The sequence below is a fragment of the Pseudochaenichthys georgianus genome, chromosome 14, assembly GCF_902827115.2.
Source record: "Pseudochaenichthys georgianus chromosome 14, fPseGeo1.2, whole genome shotgun sequence".
In the NCBI taxonomy this organism is placed as follows: Eukaryota; Metazoa; Chordata; class Actinopteri; order Perciformes; family Channichthyidae; genus Pseudochaenichthys; species Pseudochaenichthys georgianus.
The window spans coordinates 16,120,865-16,145,413 of record NC_047516.1 but is presented as its reverse complement, the minus strand read 5'-3'; the positions used below and the strand labels follow the sequence as shown (position 1 = coordinate 16,145,413).

The window sequence follows — 24,549 nt, the reverse complement described above, 5'->3', positions numbered from 1 at the left end:
TGAATACAGATGTCCATATTAAAATCATATGAACACTACAGTAGCGTCACAAGGTCTCCATTCTCTTGTACTCTTTTCATTTTCCTCATAAGTGATGGAGAATCTTTGAAGATGAAAAACTCCGAAAGTGTTTAACCTCGAACGCACTAGGTCCATGAGGCTATATATAAACACCTTCGAACCTACTTTTCCTGACAGACAATGAAATATGCATGTATTAGCGACCACAGAACATCTTCCTTAGAGCGTAACTTATCGGTGTTGGCTTCTTATTCTTATATATCATTTCCTTTTAAGCTCACTCAAGAGAATACCAAAAATGCACATATACATATTGATATATAGATTGCATAAGATGGAAAACCCACTGAAAATAGAATGTAAACAAATCTTTCTTTCCAGGCGGAGGAGGAGGCCAACCTGCTGAGGAGACAGAGGCAATACCTGGAGCTGGAGTGTCGGCGGTTTAAACGCAGGATCCTCATCGCCAGACACAACGTGGAGCAGGATCTGGCCCGAGAGGTACGCAGTCACACAGAAAGGACACAGCCACTCTGTTTCTGTTGATTGATTTGACTTATTCGACTGCTGTCACTCAGCATTATCTCCTCTGGTCCAGGAGCTGAACAAACGGCAGACACAGAAGGACCTGGAGCATGCCATGCTGCTCAGACACCACGAGTCGATGCAAGAGCTGGAGTTCAGGCACCTGGGGACGATCCAGAGGGCGCGGGCGGACCTGATCCGGACCCAGCACCAGACGGAGCTCACCAACCAGCTGGAGTACAACAAGAGGAGGGAGAGGGAGCTGAGGCGCAAACATGTGATGGAGGTCCGGCAGCAGCCCAAGAGCCTCAAGGTGCGGCGACTCATGGAAGATTATTTATTGGATACATTCCCCTTTACTGACCCGACTGCACAAACTCAGTCCCTTACTCCACATCTTTACTTTGTTCTCCCTGTTTCCTGCAGTCTAAGGAGCTTCAGATTAAGAAGCAGTTCCAAGACACTTGTAAAACCCAGACCAGGCAGTACAAGGCCCTCAGGAACCATCTGCTGGAGACCACGCCCAAGTCTGATCACAAGGCGGTGCTCAAGAGGCTGAAGGAGGAGCAGACCAGGAAGCTGGCCATCCTGGCAGAGCAGTACGACCACTCCATCAACGAAATGCTCTCTACGCAGGCTGTGAGTAGTAAAGAGCAAGAGAGTCTAAGAAACCAAACAAATGTATTGTCTTGATTAATTAATTTAGTTTAAAACTCACATTTGATTGAAATTCCCAGAACCAGACACCATACATTGTCAATACCTCACATTAGTGGACGACATGTTATTCTAAATGACCCTTTTTAGCACGGAAGCTAAACTTCTCAAATGGCTCAATGTTTAATTTTCTCTTGGCACAAAGCAGCGGTACAAGAACATGATACATATTGAAACTAGCTTAATATTGAGATTATTCAAATAACGCATTTGAGACACACTGGTATTCATGCACGGTAATATTTGTCCTGTTCTCTCCTAACAAGTCATTAAATGTATCAAAATAAACACAGACAGTGGCAGAACTTCAGTGTTAGTATTATTAGATCTCAGTGCTGCGTTTGACACTGTTGACCACAGCATATTACTAGACCGACTGGAAAACTGGGTGGGACTTTCGGAAACAGTTCTAAATTGGTTTGAATCCTACCTAAAGGACAGAAACAACTTTGTTTCCATAGGTAAATACACATCTGAGTTGACAAATATGACATGTGGGGTTCCTCAAGGCTCCATCTTGGGGCCTCTTCTCTTTAACATCTACATGCTACCACTGGCTCAGATAATGAAGAACAACAAAATAAGTTACCATAGCTATGCAGATGACACACAAATGTATGTAACAATTTCACCAGGAGACTATGCTCCAATTCAAACACTGAGTAAGTGCATTGAACAAATCAATGACTGGATGTGTCAGAACTTTCTCCAATTAAACAAAGATAAAACTGAGGTAATGGTTTTTGGAGCCAAGGCAGAACGTTTAAAAGTTAGCGCTGAGCTTCAGTCTGCAATGTTCAAACCAACAGATAAAGCCAGAAATCTAGGTATAGTCATGGACTCTGACCTGAGTTTCAACAGTCACATTAAAACAGTTACTAATTCAGCCTACTATCACCTAAAGAATATATCTAGGATTAAAAGACTAATGTCACAGCAGGATTTGGAAAAACTTGTCCATGCCTTTATCTTCAGTAGACTCGACTACTGCAATGGTGTCTTCACAGGTCTCACTAAAAAATCTATTAGAAAGCTGCAGCTGATTCAGAACGCCGCTGCTCGAGTCCTCACTAACACTAAGAAAGTGGATCACATCACTCCTGTTCTGAAGTCTTTACACTGGCTTCCTGTGTGTCAAAGAATAGATTTCAAAATACTGCTGCTGGTTTATAAAGCACTGAATGGTTTAGGCCCAAAATACATTTCTGATCTCCTGCTAAATTATGAACCATCCAGATCTCTCAGGTCTTCAGGGACTGGTCAGCTTTCTGTCCCCAGAGTCAGAACTAAACATGGAGAAGCAGCGTTCAGTTATTATGCTCCAAATATCTGGAACAAACTCCCAGAAACCTGCAGGTCCGCTGCAACTCTTACTACTTTTAAATTCAGGCTGAAGACTTTTCTTTTTGTCGCTGCTTTTAATTGAACTATTCATATCTTAAACTGCACTGTAACTTTTATCCATGTACTTTTTCTTTTAATGTTTAATTGAACTATTCATATTTTAGATTGCACTGTATCTTTTCTTAATGTCTTTCATTTTTTGTAAAGCACTTTGAATTGCCTTGCGTTGAAAAGTGCTATAAACATCAACATTATGTATTTCTATTAAGTAAATGTTACAATTTATTAACTTGTTTCTTTTTGTTATTGTCAGTGCGTCCCACATAAATCCGGCCAATTATTAGTACATGATCATACTTAATTATAAACTAATATTGAGTCCCATGCCACGTCAGTGAGAGAGGAGAATTAATGAAATCTGTTTTTATGGCTTCCTGAAAGACCCCTCAGGATCTCAAATATACCACATGTCCCTGACATTGGACCAGAAACAAACGCATTGATGCTTACTGAGAATGACTTTGTATATTTCTCTCTTCTCGTCTTTCTTACTCTTTCCCTTGCCCGCCCTCAGCTGCGGTTAGACGAGGCTCAGGAGGGGGAGTGTCAGGTTCTGAGGATGCAGCTGCAGCAGGAGCTGGAGCTGCTCAACGCCTACCAGAGCAAGATCAAGATGCAAACAGACGCGCAGCATGACAAAGAGAGGAGGGAGCTGGAGCAGAGGGTCTCTCTGCGGAGGGCTCTGCTGGAGCAGAAAGTAAGAAACGTGGTCATTTGGGAGTGACAGTAGACAATTAAGCTGTGATTCAAAAGTTAGAACCTTTTGTTGACATTCTGTGTCTCATGAACTGTGTCTGTAAGTTAAAGGAACCTTCTTTTGACGTTAATCATTTTGTTAATTTTAAGAGGGTTGCACATATTATTTCATCGTCTAAGTTGTTTTTGTTATTATTCTGTTCAAAATCTAGATTATGTTCCTTATTATTCAAGTTTCAAAGGTTTTATTGTCACATGCACATAAGCTACGGTTTAGAAATGGCAATGAAATTCTTATGACCCGAGCTCCTCTCCAACAATGCAACATATATAATAGAATACAAAAATAAAAAATGGTGCAAGAAGTCTATATACATGTAAATAGAATATATGATATGTATCGGTGTTTTGGTTCGTTTAACAAAATAATCGAGCAGTCGTCACTCTAGAGTTGACTGTCCTTTCAAAGCAGAAACACAGACTCTTCTTTCTGCACTCTTACTTGGCATTTATTTGAATTAATTTGTTCGCTATGTCCGTCTCTGCAGATCGAGGAGGAAATGCTTGCGTTGCAAAACGAGCGTCTGGAGAGAATCCGCTCGCTGCTGGAGCGCCAGGCCCGAGAGATCGAGGCGTTTGACTCTGAGTCCATGCGGCTGGGCTTCAGCAACATGGTGCTCACTAACCTGGCTCCTGACTGCCCGGGGGGCTGGGGGGGGGGAGCAGGTGGCCCGGGGGCTCAGGGGGGGAGCCAATGGCCAGGCGGAGGTGGAGCAGGAGGCAACCACAGTCATCCCCATCAGGGGGGCTCCAGCTCCCAGCAGCCCTGGGGTCACCCCATGCTGGCCGGGGGCCCGCCACCCTGGAGCCTCCACCACCCCGGGGGGGGGAATCAGAGGGGGGGCGCGGGGGGGGTGAGGAACAGCCCACAGGCTATGAGGAGGACGTCATCAGGGGGGAGAAATGAACAGGGCATGAGCAGGAGCGCCAGCATCACCTCTCAGATTTCAAACGGATCCCACCTGTCGTACACCTAGAACACACACACACAGTTTGATTCCTCTTCTGACACTACACACACACACGCATGCACCACACATGCTTCACACACACTTGCAGTTCCTCTCCCATCCCCACTGCTGTCTGACGTCAGCGCTCTGCTAGCAGCAGTCTGTGGAAACCCAAAAGTCTTGAGAATAATCCAAGATGGCTGACGGGCATGTCCAGTTTGCCACAGCAACAGTGTCACTTTGACTATAGCCTGCAGGGATGTGTCGCCATGTTAGTCTCTGTTGCCATAGACCCAAAGTAGTATTTTACTTTTATCTGCCATGGAGTTTTTCAATTCAGGATTTAGTTTGCTGTATGGTTGTTGTTCTTTTAAGTCTGATGTTGTCAGATGTTGCTTTAGCACATTATGGTGCATTCAGTGTGCAGTTTTGAGAATACCGTTTAAAAATATGTTCCCTTAAATCTCTCACAGCTCGAGATGTCATCACGTCGGTCTGATAAGGTTTACTGAGAGGATTGTTTATGTGCAGTTACAGACGAATGAGAAGGCAGGAGGCAGAGTAGGGTCTGACGTTGAACAGCTCTGGAAGGGATATGCAAAGAGAACAAAGGTTGTTGAAAGTGAGTACCTGAGGGTATCTCTGACGTCATGGTAGCAGCACAGGGACGTCCAAGGAGTCACGAAAAGCTAAAAGTATGCAATATTTCATTCCAGCCTGCGTGATAAGCTTATCCTCAAATAGAGAGGAATCTAACCGGGGAAATCCCCATGTGCAGCGTTTGAGTGGAATTAGTATTTAGGAGTGAATGTGTAGGGCTGCAGAGATGCCAATGGTAAGCGTTCAGAGTCAGATTTGTCATTTTAATTCCAACATACTGTTTAATGAGATTGTGCCAGAGATGTTTTGGGAGGTTCTGAAATACTATGCGTAATATTAGGCCAAGTTAGATGCATGCGTTGCTGGCTTAGAGGAGAGAAGGGAGCCATTTCCTGTGCATGCTCGGCCTCTTCATCTCGGCTCCTGGGTTTCCACAGTCCTCTGCCCACTCCTCACTCAGGCCTGTCTGAGGGACTCTCATGACGAGGGTGGTTTTTCAGCCTAACCTTTATTTCAAAATAATCAATATTAGTGTTTAATCCTTCTTTTTCTGCAGTCAATATTCCGGCTCTAAACACTGCGCCCTGTGCGGGTGATTAAAAGCGATGCACTGCGCAGTAAAAAAACGTCTCTGACAAATGTAACCGTGCCTGTTGGTCTACCTCAAGAACACTCGAGCAGGGCTTAACCACAGGGGGTCGTGACTTTAACAATGACTTGCACTTTTTGCGCAGGCCTTCACCCACACTTGATAATCAGATTGACACACACACACATGCATACATACAATAGTGTTTTTTATTCCAACAGTATGTCCCTTTGCACACTTGTTGTTAGATGCATGTACGGGGTAACATTTGAGAAAATGCAATGGGATATAAAAGATCTTTAAGGCACTTAGAAATGGCTGTAAATGAGCAACAATATCCATCTCAGTTGCCTTAAAATGTCTTTAAGGGTTTTTAGAAAATAAAAAAAGAACTAGATTTACAGAGTTGGTCGGTGCTGAATGTCGTTGGAGGTTTAGCGGTGATGCTGTGATCTCCGCTGCTATGCCCCTGCTCCTCTCCCTGGTCTGACGTCCCGCTCTGTCTCACCCCCCCGAGACCCCCGACGGTCTATTCTGACCTTCAACCTCCTGATTCCCTCCACCCTTGTTTCCCCCTCCCCCCCCCGCTGTGCCTGGTGTTGGCTTCACCCCCTCTCTGATCTATTTGGAAAGAGCGCTTTAAGTGAAGGAAGAAAAGAAGAAGAAAAAAATACATGTTTTATTATAAAAAAGGATTATAGAGAAATAAAGAGAGGTGGAAGTCTTATTGTAAAATGCAGACATTATGCATTGTATGATTTTTAGAGGTGGAATGTACAGGAAACCTGTTAATATTGTATATTTTGAGTTGAAAATATGGAAATCTAACGGACAAATCAAAGACACATGAACTAGTTGTGATGCAGACACAGTGATGTGGTTTTAGACCAGCGGTGTTCAGATCACTGTCTTACTGCGAGTACTCAAAGCTGTTACAGATATTCTGTTGAGAATGAACAACACGACTCCACTGTAGGTCAGGTTGCCTTGAGTAAATGGCAACATTTAGTTTCATGCTGAATGAGGATGATTTTGCACATAATTTGAGATCGTTATATTTTACTGACCCATTATAGAAGACTCACTCACCCTGTATATTTAGGTTTTCCTGATTTTTATTTGAAGACTAGCTGAAAGGCAAAGGTATAATAACATAGACAAAAAGAAAGAACTGTCTTTTAAAGATCTCTGAACCTGGAAACGTGCTGAATTCTACAACATTTGGTTGCATAAAACAAAATGTGTATGTGCTGCAAAATCCACGTTGTTGCACAAGATGGTAAATATATCTGTTGTTGGATATCTACAAAGGGTCACTAAAGTGATAATAATTATGCCTGGATTTCTTCAACATGGATACTCTTACGTTGTTTGAAAAAAAGCATTTTCACATTACACTATAGTATTATTATGTTCCTCAAAGCGTACCTCCCAGCTCTCAGAATGAATAGACACTTGAAATAGATTGTGGTTGTCCCAGTTTTCCCCATGAACAAATATGCGATTACACCACAACGAGTGTTTTATTTCCTTTTATGCCAGAAAAGGTCATGTTATGTTTGAGGTGACGTCTGCAGAGGGCCGTTGCAGATTTTAAAACCTTCTCTTATGTTTACTGGAGCTCCCAGGTGTTTTGGAGGCAGCCGGGCAGAGTCTAGTTTTAGACCTCGGCCCTCTGAACTGGATCAGTTGCACTGATTGCACAAGTGATTGTCCAGATTAAAGTGTCTACTGTGATCCCCGCAGTGTGACAGAGGGACGGCTGCCATTGGCTGAAAGTAGGCGGGAGGCGGGGCTACGTCTCTGTACAGTCTGTATCAGTATTCCCTTTATCTCTCCTGTCATTTGGTGGATCTTGCCGTTTTATTCTCCGTAGTCCAGAGACCTGTATTAAATTGTATAGATTGTGCAAAAAGCTGAATGTCGCAGAAGTGAAGAGCTATTCCTTACAGATGACAAAGTGATTTAAAATGTATAAAATAAATTCAGAAGCGAAGAAGTTTAGGGGATAAATGTAATATTTTGTTTGTAATTACTTCATTTTTTTTGTTTGAAGAGGGCTACTGGATAAAGAATCATCTGTAATAAAGTAATTTTAATATTTATTTGTCCCATGGTTGTTGTGTGTGTTACAGGAGCATGAGGGAAGTATTTAAAGCTTTGGAAAAACGTAACTTCAATATATTGCATTTTTTTTCATTCAGTCATATTATGTTATACATTTGAAATGTTATACAATGTAAATGGTAATGTAATGTTAATCTGCTGTCCTTATTGTATTTTGGATGATTGACTTTTTCATTTGTTTTTAAATCTTGTATCATAAAACTGCAGCTTTAGAAATAACTTGAGAATGTCTCTCTGCAGATCCCCTCCTTCCCTTTCTCTTCCTCCTCAGCGGGTGTTTGACCTCTTCCAGGTGAAGTTTCCTTCCTCTTCATCCCCACTCCTCTCTTCAGTCGGCTGCAGTCTCTGTCTCCTCATCACGTTGGCTCTCCTGCGGAGGGGGGCCATGTTGCTGGTCCTGCTCCTCTGCCCTGCCTGAATATATTCCCCATCCTTCTCCTCCCCTTTCAGGAAATCAGCGACTACTCTAAAGTACTCCAGAACTGCAATATGACTCCAGTTACCTCCCTCCTCCTCCTTCCCAGTCCTCCCCCCCTCTGTCTCCTCTGGGCCCTCCAGAGTGAACCCACAGTGCCCGCCTCTGTCTGTCAGCACTAAAAGGAAATATGGATTGCTCTGGAAAAGGGGAAGGGGCAAAGTGGAGGCCGGTGGGAGGAGAGGATCGTCCTGGCTGCAGATACAGAGCACAGGGACCCCCACCTCATCTGCATCCCTCAGAGGTTCGTTTCTCTCCCAGTAGTTGTCCCAGTCCTTGGCTGGGTAGGCCCTCTCGCCCAGGGCCCAGGCCACTGAGGGGGCCAGGACCCTCGGAGAATCAGGTCCCGAATTCAGAGAGGTTTTTGGAGGTCTAGAGCAGGACAGAGTTTCCTCAAAGTCTCTGAGGGAGGAACAGCTGAGGGCCCGCTCCACATCCAAGACTCCCCTGAAGGAACTCTCATATCTTACGACCATGACGCATGTAAAGGGAAAAAATTATAGTGTCCATATTACTTTTGTTTAAACTACTATTAAAGGTCCCCTGTTATACTGTTTTTCATCAATATATTATAGGTCTCAGATATATAGAAAACATGTCTCTGAAGTGTTTGGCTCCAAACACCAAACAGATCATTGTAGCATCCCATAATCCCCTCTGTTTCAGCCCTGTTTCAAAAGTGCTGATTCTCTGTCTGTTACTTCAGATGAAAATAAGGAGCCACGCCCCTCTGAGAGATATTTGGTTAAAAAGAACACAGTGCTCTTCTGCTCTAGGAGGTAATAAGGTGGGGGGGGGGGGGGGTTACCTTGGTTGGTGATTGGCTAATGGTTACACAAGCCAACAAATCGTTATGACATCATAAAGTGGCCAAAATCTGATCAGCTCATTTTCAGGTTTTTATATAAATGGATCGGGACAAAAACTGAAACTTTCAGAGTCTCTTTACACAGAGAGGACACATGTAGATGTATAAAAACATGAAAAAGTGGATTTTGCACAATAGGTGACCTTTAATACATCTGTTAATTTGTTTCTCTCTCACCTACTGAGCTGCAGTTTCCGGTGAATCAACGCCCCCCAGCGATAAACAGGAGGCATGGCTGTTTCGAACCACAGTTGTCCCCTGAGTACAGGAGAGATGGCTGCAGCCGCCTTCAGACAGGAACTGGACCCACTGTCCCCCAGGTAAGAGAGAAGAGTCCCTGAGCCGGATCCCTCACTCACTGCAACCATCACAGAGGATGGGTGGCGGCTGTGGACATAGGCCACCACCTGAAAGAAAAAGATAATCCAGGAAGTCATTACTGAAGGGTCAAATACTGTAAGCAATTGGATGAACACAATGTTAATTTTAGCCATGCTAAGAGCAACTGTGTGGCAATGTGATGGGTTGCAATTAAAACAAATGTATGGACATGGATGATTCCCAGAAGACGAATCCTAATAATCATGTTGGCAACAGCATTTCAGTTTTAACACTGGTTTATGACCGAATAACAAAACTTCTGGCCCAGCTGTAATATTTATGTTTACTGATAATTAGCAGAGAAGCATGACCATTTTTTAACACTGTTGTGTGTGCATTGTCAATTGGATTGAAAATAGGCCTGCAACTAAAATAATATGAATTCGTTTATTATTGTTGACTTTTTTATATATCTATCAATCTATCTAACAAATCGTTTCATCTCAAAAGTCTTATGAACATAATTATCTAAAAACATAATAACCCAAAACTTGATTTAAAAGAAACCTGTACTTCTTTGTACCTGCTCAAGATCAGCGGGGTCTCCAAACTCAGTGAGCCGTGCTGAGGTCAGCGGACAGCCCACGGTGCCTCGAGCGTGAAACACCACCACGTAGAAGCCCTGACGCATGGCCTGGTGGCACAGCACCCTCAGGTGGGGGGTCATCCCTCCCCAGGACCCAGGGATGAGGAGGAGGACAGGAGGCGTTCTGGTGAAGCAGCCTAGCGCGTTCCCCCTGGACCCCGGCTCCTTCCTCCCCTCCCACCTCCTCCTCCCTCCAAACTCACCCAGTTTTGTCCCCACAGCCCAGTCCAGAGCAACGATACCCCCGTCCCTCAGTAACAGATTATCTCTAGTGAACTGTAATGTGTCTCCATGTTGTCCCCACAGCAGGCTGGACAGGGTCTGCAGGTGGGGGTCTCCTCTGGGCCAGGGGGCTAGTCTCGGCCTGGCCAGAGAGCCACAGTGCCGCAGCAGATATGTGGCGAGAGCAGAGGGTTTGCAGATGAGCTGCGGAGCGTCTGAGGCCGGACCGGAGCCTGACAGAATATCCTCAGTCCCTGTTCGTATGTTCCTGTCTAGTGGCAGCTCCAGGATCAGGCAAATAAGGACCCAGAGTCTCCACCCTGCAGCAGAGACAGCCAGCCTCGTCCAACAACATACCCTGGGCCAGCGGAGACCCAGAGACAGCAGCAGGAGCAGCAGTGAAGGAAGCAAACAGAACAAATAATCCCATACGAATGATGCCATTGGTAAATAGAGAGATTGCAGTTTATCATACAAGTCCTGTGTTTTCTTCGTTGAGTGTTACTGTGATCTCCTCAGTAACATCTGACCCCCATATTTACAATCCTGCCTTGTTGTGCCACAAATCAGTGGGACATGCCCTGCAGCTGGCTGAAGTTCAGAAAGGTTGTCTTCTTTCTACAGTTTTTGCAAACACAAAAAAGAGAACTGGGGTAATGTAAATTGTAGCCTCTCAACTCCTGCTGCTGCTCCACCTCCCTCCATAAATCATTTACTGAAAGCACAAATTCGGACTGAGCAAACACACGCCACATAAATCTGTTCCATTAATGCGAACAGGATTTATTTGACCATGGCTTATCGGAATTCTTTGGCATCATTACCCCAGTTCAACTGTGATTATGTTTTGGATTGTTGATACAACAGTCCTTGTTATTTTATCTGTAGACTGTGTAGGAGCCATATGTTAAAATGTATATTTTGTTGTTAGTGCTATTATATCATTTATTGGAACCAGCCGTGTGAAATTAACGGCATAGACGACCGCAGCTGTTCGTGATTACAAGACGTTATAGCCGACGGCAGCTGCTGGTGATTGGGGTGTGTGAGAATGAGAAAGAAGCACCGAGCAACATAGTTTTTTGACCTGAGAGAATATGTGTTTGTATTTGATACCTTTTTGTGTAAGTAAAAAACAAACTATCCTGAGACGTATTTTGTCCGAGTCAAGCTTATTTGCTATCTATGAGCCGAATTTTGAATTATTGGAACTACAGACTGTTTTAATCTATCTCAATCTATTTAAAGAGGTCTTGAAGTTGCCACTGCACTCTCATCTCATTTTGAATTTGATTGAAAGAGAACATTGTTCATTTTGTCCGGATGTACAAAACTGGGCTGACAGGGACATGTACTGCAAACGTAGGTTTCTCACACAACCTGTTATCAGAACTGAAAATGAAACTATCAAATGGTCACATCAAAACAACAAAAACTGTTTGCTGCCAGGATTTTTTATTGCAAAAACAAATAATAATAGAAAATAATTCCAAGAACTACAGACTACTATCTGTGCTAACCGAACCCCTCCTCAACTTGATAAACAACCTCTCTCTGATCCAACCAGCCAGTTCAGACCGCAGACCTGATGATAACAACATCGAGTCGATCATTGTTCTTTGACCTAAGGTTATGCTGCCAAGTGATATAACTAGTTTACACGGCATGATGAATCTTTCCTTTTTGCTGTCATCAACAACAACAAAAACAGCTTCAGCATCCATATTGTTATTGGACAAATTGTTCTTCTCAAAATTGGAATTTTTTAATGGGCGCATTCCAAAACTAAACGATATTTGTAATGGCCAGTGGCGACTGGTCATTAGGGGCACAGCCCCACCTAGTGTCAGCAGAAAGTATTACAAATAATGATTACAAACAAATGCAAAAAATAAATTAAAAAATATATTAAATATATTTTAAGGTCATGTTTAATCATCTGATTCGTCTGTACATTGCTGTTTTAGTCTGTGTTCTTCTAATTAGTGTCTACAGTGTGTGCCTATTGAGCTGTTTAGAGCAGAGGTTCTCAATTGTTTTTCAGCCAAGGACCCCTTACAAGATAGAGAATACACCAAGGACCCCCTCATTCTGATTTGTGATTTTGGGCTATAGAAATAAAAATTGATTTGACATGTATGTCCCTTGGAATAATCTGACGTAGCCTATTTTTTACACTTCTATAGTCTTAGTTATGTGAAACTCTGAGTTGGGGGAACATGTCTGTAATGCCATTTTGCACCTGCCTTCTCCAGATCGCTGTTTTGGCACGGAATGCCTGGATTTTGTCGCTTACCTCCAGGATAGAGGCATATCTGCCTTGAACGGACAAACTGAGATCGATCAATAAATTGAACACATCTGCGAGGTAGGCGAGCTGTGCGATCCATTCGGGGTCCGAGAAGAGTGCTGCAGTGGTTGGCTTGTCATTCTGGATGAACTCACACAGCTCTGAGCGCAGTTCGTACACCCGCTGTAGCACTTTTCCACGGGAGAGCCAACGCACCTCTGAATGGAACAGCAGGGTGTCCTGTCCTGCGCCCATCTCCCTGCAGAGCTGGCCGAATAAACGGGACTGTGGCTTACACTTGATGTGGTTGACCACAGATACCACCGTGCTGAGAACGGACTGTAGCTCAGGACTCAACGATTTTGACGCCAGAGCCTGCCTGTGCAGCATGCAGTGGGTAGCTACCATCATTGGATTGCGCTCCTTGGCACGAGCAACCACCCCACTATTGCGTCCGGTCATGGCAGCTGCCCCATCCGTGCAAATCGCAATGCAATTCTCCCAACTCACATTGCCAGTCTCCATGAACATATCTATAACATTGAAAATCTCTTCACCTGTTGCTCGCCCCGTCAACTCTTGACAAAATAAAAAATCTTCCTGAATCCTTCCTTCCCACGGGTAGCGAACCAGCGCGATGAGCTGCGCAGAGCCGGACACATCAGTGGACTCGTCCAATTGAACCGCGAATTTAGACCCTCTCAGTCTTTCCAGCAGTTGTGATTTGATATCAGCAGAAATGTCCTCAATTCGTCGTCTGATGGTGTCATTTGACAGAGGTACACTTCTCAATTTGGCAGCCGCATCTTTCCCCACCATCACCTCACACAGATCCACCGCAGCAGGGAGCAGTAGTTCCTCCGCTATTGTGTGGGGCTTTCGCGCCTTACGTTACGTCCACACAGCAGCTTTTCAAAAATCTTGAAAAGCTTGAAGCTGGGCGTGTCTGAAAGCTTGGGGATTTTTTGTGAGCAACGCGACCAACAACCAATCACATGAATCTCCCGCCCCCGACATACAAAGCAAAAAACCCCGGGATTTTATGCGAGCAATATATATATATATATATATATATATATAAACTCCCCAAACAGGCAAATACCTACCAGTTTCACCCACTGTCTCTGCCACCTCCCTCCATGCCTGGTTCCTCCGGTTTGTATCCCGTTAATAGTTCTGGTCGTAAAGAACCGGGTGATTTGCTACCGTAATTTCTCGTTTGGAATATGAGGAAATGAACTGCGGTCTGGTTCTCCCTGCTTACACGCGGTTTGATTGGCTAGCGCTTCTACTGTCAGATTTGCATAAACGTGATTTGATTGGCTGACGCTTCAAGCTCAGCTTCAAAAGTTGAACATTGCTCAACTTTTGAATCCTGGAAATCTTCGCTTCGCTCCCCCACAATGCAGTTCGGCGAAAAGCGAGGCAAAGTGACGTCATCCCCATTCAAAGTCAATGGACAGAGAAGCGTTGGAAGCGGTGGAAGATTCGTCTAAAGCTGCTGTGTGGACGTACCGTAAAGCTGCTGTGTGGACGTACCGTTAGCAATCCTCTGCGCTACCAGGTAGGAGGCCCGCTGCGCTTTAGCAGAAACAGACGTAACATTAACCATCCGTTGTTGTTGCTGGCGTTAGTCCTCACCCTTCCTCTCAAAAAAAGCCCGGTCTTTTTTTACATAATCTGGATGCTTGGTCTCGAGGTGCCTCTTCAATTTGGCAGGCTTCATCGCCTCATTGGCAAGACACCGCAGGCATATCAGACATTTCGGTTTCCCTTCCACTTCAATAAATCCATATTGGAGATACTCCTCATCGTATTTCCTTACTTTTGTTTTTTGTTTTTCATTTACTTCATTTGTAGCCGTAACCGGTCGTTTTAAAAATATGTCCATCTTCGTAGTATGCTAGCCGTGTTATATCTCTATGATGCTTGCAGCGGCGCTCTCTGACTGACGTAACAGTTATTGTTGTTTCCACGGTAATGGGTGACGCGCTTGATTTTTAAATGTATCTATTTGTTAGATTAGAACGTAATCTATGAACTATTTTAGATTAAAAAAATAAAATATTATTTGTTGAAAAAAAAAAAATGAAAAAAAAAAATGATATGATAATTTAAATTAATGAATCTGAAAACTTTTCACGGACCCCCTGGCAGAGTGCCACGGACCCCCGGGGGGTCGCCGACCCCACTTTGAGAACCACTGGTTTAGAGCCATGTGGGACAAAACCCGATCCTGCCCTGGTACTGTCTAAGAAGTCAATGGTGACTGTAAAAACTGCACTGCGCATGCTCAGAATATTTTCCTATTTAATGTGTGTGGCAAAAAAATAATGACCATCGGGGCATAGTGCTGCCATCCCCACCATACATCATCTCACATAATTCAGAGCTGCAGTGACGCGTCCTAAAACCCGGAAGTAAGCTGCGCATGGCTTCCCTCGACAAAAAAGCATGAGATTTCTCCATAGAATTTTAGAAAATAGCTCCAAATAAGATCTGTGGGAAACAAACCTGTTAGATAAATGCACGTTTTGTTCAGCCGGATAATATCCACATGTCTACCCTACTTTTATAATTTTCGAATCATAAATCTATTGATTAGATTAGATTTATGATAGACTTTTGAAACTACAAGAACATAAGGAGGACTTTTACAAAAAAGTAATAGAGATGTTTGTCCAGAAGGATAGGCAAATGGACTTAATCTTCAAGTCAAGGTAAGACTGCAATTGTATTGAAAATGGGATCTTACTAAGAGAGAGCAATTCAATATTTAAATGATAAAATTACATTTTTTGGGTATCCTTCTGTTGAACTGTCTGTTTAAAATTAATTGAAGCATCAGACAAAAAAAGCTTTTGAAAATAATATTATATTTTGAGTTAGGTCAAAATATAATATTTGTAAACCTGAAGAGTCAGTGCCAGTGCCTCACCATCCATGAACCTCACTGCAGAAGCTTATAGACATCTAAGTTTTTTGTGCCCCACCACTTTTGTACATATAAAAACGCCACTGGTAATGGCCAATCCGTGCTTAGCACAGAAGTCCCAACAACTAGCCAACCCTTTGCATATCTCTTCATCAGACTACCTCACGTCTTTTGGTAGATTCGATTTTCAGATTTGCACTCTTCCAAATAAGAGAAAAAAGGCAGAGACTCAAGCTACTTTTCTTAGCATTTGAAAGATAGCATTTAAAAAGTAATTAACTATGTTTTCAACTGTTAAGTGATGAGGTCAGAGGAAAGGCAGTATCATCCTCTATCAGTCATTCCACTGCAGCACATGTAGTCAAAAAACTGCTGCCGGGTACGCCCAGTGCCACAACTCAGTTCTCTGTGGAAAACTTCTACTTATCAAAACATAACAGTGGTGTTATGTTTCAGAAGCAACAGGTCAGACCAGTCATGCAGTGATGGACTCCTCTCCGGATAACAACCATTATAAATTAAGTTTCACAACTGCTAGTTTACAAGAGGACCTCAAGACCTAAGGTACAGTAACATCATAAATGTTTGTTAAATAAGGACCACACTTTTGTAGTCAATTGACCAGAAAAAAACAAAGGTCGAATCCATTTTATGTGAAGTTTTTGTTGAAAGTGAAATAATGATGTGTTAGCTGCTATTCTTTTAGTGCTGCAGGGAACTCCTGTTTGGTTGTGGTTAAAAAAAACAGGAACAAATTATGTATTTGGTTTATTTTCTGATTTAACATGTTTTTTGTGTTTATCTTTATAATAAACAATACAATACATGTGCTTTCTTTTTTTGTGTAGTGATGTTTGGATTGGCAGCTTTGTGTTTCCTGCTTCTGCAGACTGGAGCTTTTGGGTTTCAAATATACCCTTTTAATGTAGTAGGCTTTTCGTCCAGCTCTTCAATAACTCATGAGGAGATCATTCAGAGAGCCGTCCTCAATGCCACCGTGCAGGCTTGTGGCCCGGGCTGAGGGCAAAGACTTCACTTTCCCTGTAAGGAATAAATTCTACCTAAATACATTTTAATTTGAATGTTGACCATTGCCTGTATTGTTCATTATCATTATGCCTTATTAATTGTGTGTGTTTGTCCACAGACTTTGACTGCTGTGTCTGTTGCTGTTGCCTGTGAAGCGTCAAAATCATCCAAGAGCTTCAGCAAAGCTATCAAATTAATCCAAAAAGAAAATCGACACAGATAAACTTTATTTCTTTTCAGCACCTCATCACTTTGACGATGAACAGTTCTTGGAGGGGAGGAGACTCATCACAGAAGGATTGTCCGTTTTGAAGGCCAGCAACAAGCGTGACAACTTTGTGACAGCAAGAGAGAAACTGGGGAGAATCTTACACACTTTACAGGTCATTTCTTTATTTGTTTTTTTTCCATTACAGTTTTTGACATTTTCAATCAATTTAATCAATTTCCATTGGCTATTTCCTTTTTAAATCATATTTAAAAGTAACAGTTTAAAGGGGACATCTTTAAAGTACATTAATGAAGACTTCTGAAAAACATCATCTTGGTATTTAAAGATATAGACTTTAGATAATAGATGCAATATTTAACTTCTTTCCTTTTTAAATAATAGGATTTCTACAGTCATAGCAACTGGGTGGAAATGGGAAACAAACTCCCAAACTCTAACCTGTTCAGGGAAGGGACGAGCATCAGAAACATAGCAGGTAAAACATATCATGTCAGCGTTTGTCTCCACAAGAAAAGAAACAGATAAGTGACAAGAAAAAAGAAAACTGACAAATTGTTCTTTCTCAAAGCCAAAGACAGAGCAACCTGTCGCAACTGTGACGGCGATGACTGCAGGAACAACATTTTGGAAGATATCCTACAGGAAAAGATACTTATTTCGGAATATTTTGCTATATTTAGTTCTTCCAAACCAGAAGGTAAAGGATGTAATACCTGCCTCCTTCCTGGTTATTTTCCAAAGAAGATAGAAGAAGTGTTTTCTTATCTGTTTCTATTACTGAACAGGAAAGTGCAGCCATGGAGGTTTTTGGGATAAAACAAGCAAGACTGAACCTAAAGGTGGGATTAACAAAGACAAAGTTGGCTCCGACCATGGACACCTCCACATAACAGCAGCAAATATGGCTGTAGCTGCCACCAGTGAGCTACTGGAGGACATTCGAGGGGCTGCTGGGGACAAAACCTTCCTCAGTAAGAAACCCAATCTGCATGTTGCAGTTAGTGTAAAACTGCAAATGGGATCTTCTCTTATCTCTTTGTTCCTTCTTCCCTCAGGTTGATGGAAATCAACAAAGGATCCAGTAAAGCTCTTTGCTTTGTGATCGACACGACAGGAAGCATGAGCGATGACATTGATGCAGTGCTGGCCATCACTTCCTCTATAATCGACAGTAAAGTGGGAACAGAAGATGAGCCCTCACTCTACATTCTTGTTCCTTTCAACGATCCAGGTATTGTTATGCCCCAGACTTTTCAATCTTGTCTATATTTTGTTTTGAGAAAAGGGTTATTTGTACCATTAAATTATAACATTTGGGACTGCGGCATAGCTCACCTGGTTGAGCTGGTGGCTCATGTACCGGACCGGACATACTTTAATGTTGGAGTGTTGTTCACATAATATGTCAATAAGAAAGAACATCTATCTGTAAACCAGAAAGTATCCAACAAACACAAGCAGAAGAGGAATATTAAAATCATGTATTAATCCTTTCTTCACCTGAACCCCAGATTTTGGGCCACTGCTGAAGACTACCCAAATGTCTTCAAGAATGCGATTGATTCACTAAGAGCAGAAGGAGGAGGAGATAGTCCAGAGATGAGTCTTTCAGGGCTTCAGGTGCTGAGATGTTTATGAGACTACTTCATGGTCAACTTTTCATAATAAGATAAAACATTTAAAGAAAACTTCTGTATGCTCCTTCAGCTAGCTTTAACTGGTGCTCCTCCTGAGTCTGAGATCTTCCTCTTCACGGATGCTCCTGCTAAAGACACACACCTGCAAAGCACAGTGATCACACTCATAGAGCGCACCAAGTCTGTGGTAAGTATCTACTATTGGGGGCAAAGAAACGCTTAAGAACAGTGGTTTTCAAACTTTTCAATAATGTATCTGCTGACCAACCCAAAACATGTTGGTAGATAAAAAGAAAAAATATTTAAAAAGAGACACATACACTAGAAAAACATAAAAGTTTAGATACAAGTAAGGTTGTACTTAGGCACAACAGTGCATTAGGTTAAATGCTAGAGTTAGCATGTTAACGGGATTAGCCGTAGGTAATGCTCGCCGTGTTTTAACATTAAACACAAAGAACTTTGTTCAGAAATATTGATATTAATGCCTGTTATACTATGCAGGTATGGATATGATAATAAGAACACAATATCACAATTTTCAAATACTTCTACAATGGATTAAATGTATTACATTTGCGGAAGTCGCTTTACCGCACCGTTGGAGCTGAGCCAGAAGGCAAAGCTCTCTGTCTACCGGGCCATTTTCGTTCCTATGGTCATGAAGGATGGGTCATGACCGAAAGAACGAGATCGCGGATACAAGCGGCCGAGATGGGTTTTCTCTGCAGGGTGGCTGGTGTCTCCCTTAGGGATAAGGTGAGAAGTTCGGTCATCAGGGAGGGACTCGGAGTTGAGCCGCTCCTCCTTCGCGTCGAAAGGAGCCAGTTGAGGTGGTTCGGGCACCTAGTTAGGATGCCACCCGGGCGCCTCCCTAGGGAGGTGTTCCAGGCACGTCCAGCTGGGAAGAGACCAAGGGGTAGACCTAGGACCAGGTGGAGGGATTATATCTCTTCGCTGGCCTGGGAGCGCCTTGGGATCCCCCAGTCAGAGCTGGTTGATGTCGCCAGGGAAAAGAAAGTTTGGGGCTCTCTGCTGGAACTGCTACCCCCGCGACCCGACCACGGATAAGCGGGAGAAGATGGATGGATGGACATTTGACATATAGAAATTAATTATTTGGTCCAAATAAAGCTGTAACATTGTGGGTGAAATTACAAGATAGGCCTGATAAAATAAAATGCATCGCAATAATAAACCCATGAGGTTTTTGCGATTTGGTTTCCTTGAACTCTAAGCTCCTCCCAGTTGGCTTTACGCCTCTAACTTTCCTCAATATTTCTGTCTCTATTTAGGTGAACTTCATGATAACTGCCGCACTGCGATCCCGTCGGCGAAGACAGGTCGGTGACAGCGAGCAGCAGCAGAGTCGGATGGGGGTCTCAGACGCCGCGCTGTACAGAGACCTAGCTCAGGTGTCAGGGGGTCTGGCTATAGAAGTGACCATGGCTGAGCTCCCTGCGGCCACCAGCATCATTACACAGTCCTCCACCTCCTCTCTGGTACCAACACTCTCACTCGCCGTCACAAACACTGCTTTCTAGTCTATAAAGATTCAGTTGTGTCTTCAGTTTCCTTTCCCTTTCTAGGTGAGTCTTCTACAAGCAAACAGAAATCCAGGGAAGGCAGACAATTTCACCTTCTCAGTTGATGAGTCAGTACGAAACATCACAGTTTACATCGCCGGGACCTCCACCACTTTTTCTCTCACAAATCCCTCAGGTGATACTGTTACAGGTCATAAGCAAGTTGCACAACACATGGTGTTAAACAGAATCTGTGACTTGGCATACAAAACGTCATTTCCTGACTTCGGCACAATCTGGTGGTAGTAATAAATATGGAACTGCAGTAGACAATGATCTTTACCTGTTTTAATCTATCTCAATCTATTTAAAGAGGTCTTGAAGTTGCCACTGCACTCTCATCTCATTTTGACTTTGATTGAAAGATAACATTGTTCATTTTGTCCGGATGTACAAAACTGGGCTGACAGGGACATTTACTACAAACGTAGGTTTCTCCCACAACCTGTTATCAGAACTGAAAATGAAACTATCAAATGGGAGTATCAACACAACAAAAACTCTGTTTGCTGCAAGGATTTTTTACTGCAAAAACAAATAATAATAGAAAAGAATTCCAAGAACTACAGACGCACCCTACTATCTGTGCCAACCTCAACTTGATAAACCACCTCTCTCTGATCCAACCAGCCAGTTCAGACCGCAGACCTGATGATAACAACATCGAGTCGATCATTGTTCTTTGACCTAAGGTTATGCTGCCAAGTGATATAACTAGTTTACACGGCATGATGAATCTTTCCTTTTTGCTGTCATCAACAACAACAAAAAAGCAAAGAAGCTTCAGCATCCATATTGTTATTGGACAAATTGTTCATCTCAAAATTGGTATTGCCAGAGAATTTTTCAATGGGCGCATTCTGAAACTAAACGATATTTGTAATGGCCAATCCGTGCTTAGCACAGAAGTCCCAAAAACTAGCCAAACCTTTGCATATCTCTTCATCAGACTACCTCACGTCTTTTTTGCACTCGTCCAAGTAAGTTTTGTAATTACTGTACAGCAGTTGAACTCTGGAAAAATACAATTGTATTATATCTTATATTCAGAAGATATGAAAAACAGGATTTAGTTTTCAGACCCAATGCGTAAACGTGAGCCCCTTTAAAAGAAAGTTGGTACCGTGACCCTTTTCGGACGAGGAGGAGATGTCCCCATCCTTGTTACAAACCAGTGATAATGGGGTTCAGCACAATCTGGTGGTAGTAATAAATATGGAACTGCAGTAGACAATGATACACTACTACTTTTGAAAAATTATAAAGCTTGGTTAACTTTTTTTAGCTTTTTAACACAATGGCAGCGTGGAGGCTATGGGTGGAGGAAGCTACTTTGCTCGGTTCGACAGGATACCAGCAGAGGAGTTTGTGGTGCTCGTGAAGGGGCAGAACAACAATGGTTCCTCCAGAGCGACGTCAGTGAACTTCCAGAGGCAGTCCACCACCAGCATCAGAGCCTCTACTGTCAGCGTTAGATCTGTAAGTTCAATGCATCCAAAGAAAAACCTATGCCTTTTATTGCCTCTTTTTTTTAAATAGGCTACTACTGCTACTGACTGTTTTACTTCTGTTTTTAGCCTGATACAACTGGTGTCTTGGAACCAGGAACACCGCTCTCTGTTTCCTTCTCTGTGGCGACAAGCGGTGCAGGAGGAACCTTCAGCATCCAAGCTACGAATGACCAAAACTTTGATTCATCTCATCTTTCCCGTCCAGTTTAATCGTGGAAACTGGAAGCACTGCTAACGGGGCAGTGAACATCACGGCCCCCTGGCACTGACGTCACTCTGACCATCGAGGCCGAGGCTCCAGGAGGGGCAGGCGCCAATTATGTTGTGCTGCATTTCACCGTCCTCACACCGGTAACACATCAAATTACAATAAATGCAAAGGCACTAAATTATCATGCTATCTCCAGGGTCATACATGAATCTTTTTCTCTCCTTGAAGATGTTTAATAGCTACATTTTAAAAGAACATCTCATGTTTAATCTCTGTCTCTTTAACCCTCCTGAAAAAGCTCAGTCTGCTCTGATTGGTCAGTTCTTCCTTTTCCTTCCTTACTAATCTGTGAATATCTTCACAATCATTGCAGCGGAGGGCTGACAGTAACACAGCAGCAGCATTTCTGCTTATATATTGTATAGTTGTGACACCAAAACCTCATATTATTAGTCCTGAATTGAGCATTTTTATACTTTTGCAGGATTTATACAGCACGTATGAAAATCTCCCCTTTAACAACATGGGACCTTATATCATTTCACTATTGGGTTTATTTGTTGAAATAAATGTCAAACCATCTGTCTTTATCCACTTGTTCTCCTCACAGGTGACTGATGTCGCTCCGCCGGTGTGTCAGAATGTCAGCCTGCAGGCCAACTGCTCTGATTCCTGCAGCTCGTCGATGTGGGAGCTCTCTGTCCAGGTGACTGATGAGGAAGGAGGCTCAGGTGTTGACCGTGTTAGTCTCAGACAGGGCAACGGGACTTTGAACACCAGCCTCGCTGCTGGAAACATAACGATGGTTTTATACGATGCTTCTTGCTGTTCGCCGGATGTGGAGCTAGTAGTTGTGGATGAAGTGGGTAATGTGGCCACCTGTTTCTACAGCATCACAAGAACCGTGGTCGTCACAGCAACCACCCAAAGCCCAACGGTTCCGAGAGCAGCCCCTGTTGTGTCTTTGTCCTCCAGAGTGGTGCCTTCGTTCCTGCTTTGCTTTTGCATCACCATCCTGGGGCTTAATTTGCCATTTTAAATGGGGTCTAAAAAAAAATCTTCTGGCTTCAAAAAATCAACTATAAACTTGTTTATTTGTAAACAACTTGGGTGATGTGCTATAAAACTACCATTTATGAAAATTAAACTACATAACGCATGTGCTGTATGTATTATAGGATCTTGGTGTCAAAAACCTTCTTTAAAAGCTTAATGGGGTTGTGAATGATTCAGCCATGTAAATGTTATTATTTTACCTAAATCAAGGATCATTTGTTTATAATGTGAGTACTACTGCTGATATTGAGATTTAGTATGTTGATTTAATGATTGCTTTTATTTGATTAATAACATTACTTATATAGTATATATATATATATATATATATATATATATATATAACTAAAGTGTTGCTTCTTTAAACAGCTGATTAAAAAATATCAAGGATGATACAATAAAACAAAAAAAGTGATGTTGACCACTGTGATCATTTTGGGAGAAATATTATAGTGGAAAAAGTCAGAGGAAAGAAATGTGATCTGGTACTGTCATGACAAAAACGGGAAAGGAAACAGTGTAAAGAGTAAATCAAAGTATTTATAACAATAAATAAAGCAAACTAATACTAAAGATAAAGCTACCATAAGAAGTGTGTGTGAGTCAGTAACATCAGTTGCGTAGCTGTGAATGTGTGAGGATAATATAGTGTGAGGTGTTGGATGCAAAACTCAAATGCAATACAAAATGAAAGTTAAAACCGGTAGCTGCTCTCAGGAAGGGGAAAAGAGAGGGAGGCTCTGGAACAGGGCTCTTAATCAGGCACACTCACAATCTGTTACCTTCAGGGACAAAAAGGAAAACATGTAACAACCAAAAGACCTAAGGGGCTGGTCAGGTCAGTCACAGTTCTGCATGTATTAACTACCTGTGGGTCCAGCATCAATCTTAAGAATGCAGCATCTTCTGATTATTTACATTACATACATTAAATATCATTCAGAATCACCGTGTCGCAGGGTAAAACATCCAAGTGTCCTTTATAATTGAACAGTTTTAAGTTTGAGGCTGAAGTAATGTGAGATGCAAGGGGTAAAATGGGGAGAGGGTTTTCATTTTATGTTAAGCCTTGAACAAAAACATTATTTTACAGAAAGATAAAACTGCCACTTCACAACAGGCCGGGTGCTGCTCTTTCACCTACAAAGGTCCCTCTCTGTCACCTTTATAGCAGATAGCCCGTCTTCACAAATCAATCTGGCCAATCAGGTCATGACTCTGGAGAGAGAGTGAACAGTTAAACAGATAAATAAACATTGTTTCTACTAACAACATATCGTACCTTCAAAAACAAACAATATCTGCACACAACTGATAGTTTTTAAGGTAATTGGCCAACATTACATTACTTGACCAACGCCCTTTGAGCACTGCTCCCAGGACTGAATGCAGGAAATGATGATTCATATCATGATTGTGTGTCTTTAACCTCTTTAGCCCCAAGCCTGTTTTTCAGGTTTCAGGCTCGAAAATGACATGCCCAAAACAAAGGACTATAATTTAACTTCTAAAAGGGTTATATTAATAATTTCTTTTATCAAAGCAAGGTCACATCTGTGAGTTGGATGTAGAAGTGTCAGAATCAATAAAGATGTTTCAGTGTCAGAGTAAATCCAGATGGAACATAGTCCAAAAGTGTAAATTCTTGTCTCCGCCCAAATAAAACCCATTACTTATAGTGAAAACCACCCTTGAACCCTTGAATTATGGGTTAGTAGCCTAAAAGCTTTAGGAATCCAAAGTATAACATATAATAAGTACCCTGTATCAAGATTGAGGCAAAACAAGTGAGAATTGACCTTTTTAGAGAGGTTTAGCAAAAAAAGGTCCAAGCGTACTAA

The 24,549-nt window shown here is 42.5% G+C and overlaps 2 protein-coding genes and 1 pseudogene across 3 annotated transcripts in view; 2 read left to right on the top strand and 1 right to left on the bottom strand.

The window, feature by feature from the left end:
• Window positions 1-7,667, top strand: part of taok1b (TAO kinase 1b) — a 25,394-nt gene extending 17,727 nt beyond the window's left edge. For both annotated transcript variants that reach the window (XM_034098342.1, XM_034098343.2), the window contains exons 17-21: window positions 403-522; window positions 620-859; window positions 973-1,185; window positions 3,182-3,364; window positions 3,912-7,667. In XM_034098342.1, coding sequence (XP_033954233.1) covers window positions 403-522; window positions 620-859; window positions 973-1,185; window positions 3,182-3,364; window positions 3,912-4,400 — 1,245 coding nt within the window. In that variant the 3' untranslated portion in view covers window positions 4,401-7,667. The remainder of the gene's footprint in view (window positions 1-402; window positions 523-619; window positions 860-972; window positions 1,186-3,181; window positions 3,365-3,911) is intronic.
• A 100-nt stretch (window positions 7,668-7,767) lies between these two features.
• On the bottom strand, window positions 7,768-11,365 carry LOC117458092 (protein ABHD15). Its single transcript, XM_034098344.1, has 3 exons — window positions 9,937-11,365; window positions 9,210-9,439; window positions 7,768-8,629 (listed from the first exon to the last, which is right to left on the bottom strand). Exons 1-3 carry the CDS (start codon window positions 10,663-10,665, stop codon window positions 7,957-7,959), a joined length of 1,632 nt encoding a protein of 543 aa, XP_033954235.1. The 5' UTR covers window positions 10,666-11,365; the 3' UTR covers window positions 7,768-7,956.
• Window positions 11,366-16,296: 4,931 nt separating this feature from the next.
• On the top strand, window positions 16,297-22,862 carry LOC117458008 (von Willebrand factor A domain-containing protein 7-like; annotated as a pseudogene).
• The last annotated feature ends 1,687 nt before the right edge of the window (window positions 22,863-24,549 follow it).

What these genes read in the sequence shown, in the direction of transcription:
- LOC117458092 (XM_034098344.1), bottom strand. Translation starts at nt 10,665, where the DNA reads ATGGCATCATTCGTATGGGATTATTTGTTCTGTTTGCTTCCTTCACTG. An exon ending in ACCCCGCTGATCTTGAGCAG is followed by an intron (nt 9,440 to 9,936) that starts GTACAAAGAAGT and finishes TTTTTCTTTCAG; the next exon opens with GTGGTGGCCTATGTCCACAG. An exon ending in CGGAAACTGCAGCTCAGTAG is followed by an intron (nt 8,630 to 9,209) that starts GTGAGAGAGAAA and finishes CATGGTCGTAAG; the next exon opens with ATATGAGAGTTCCTTCAGGG.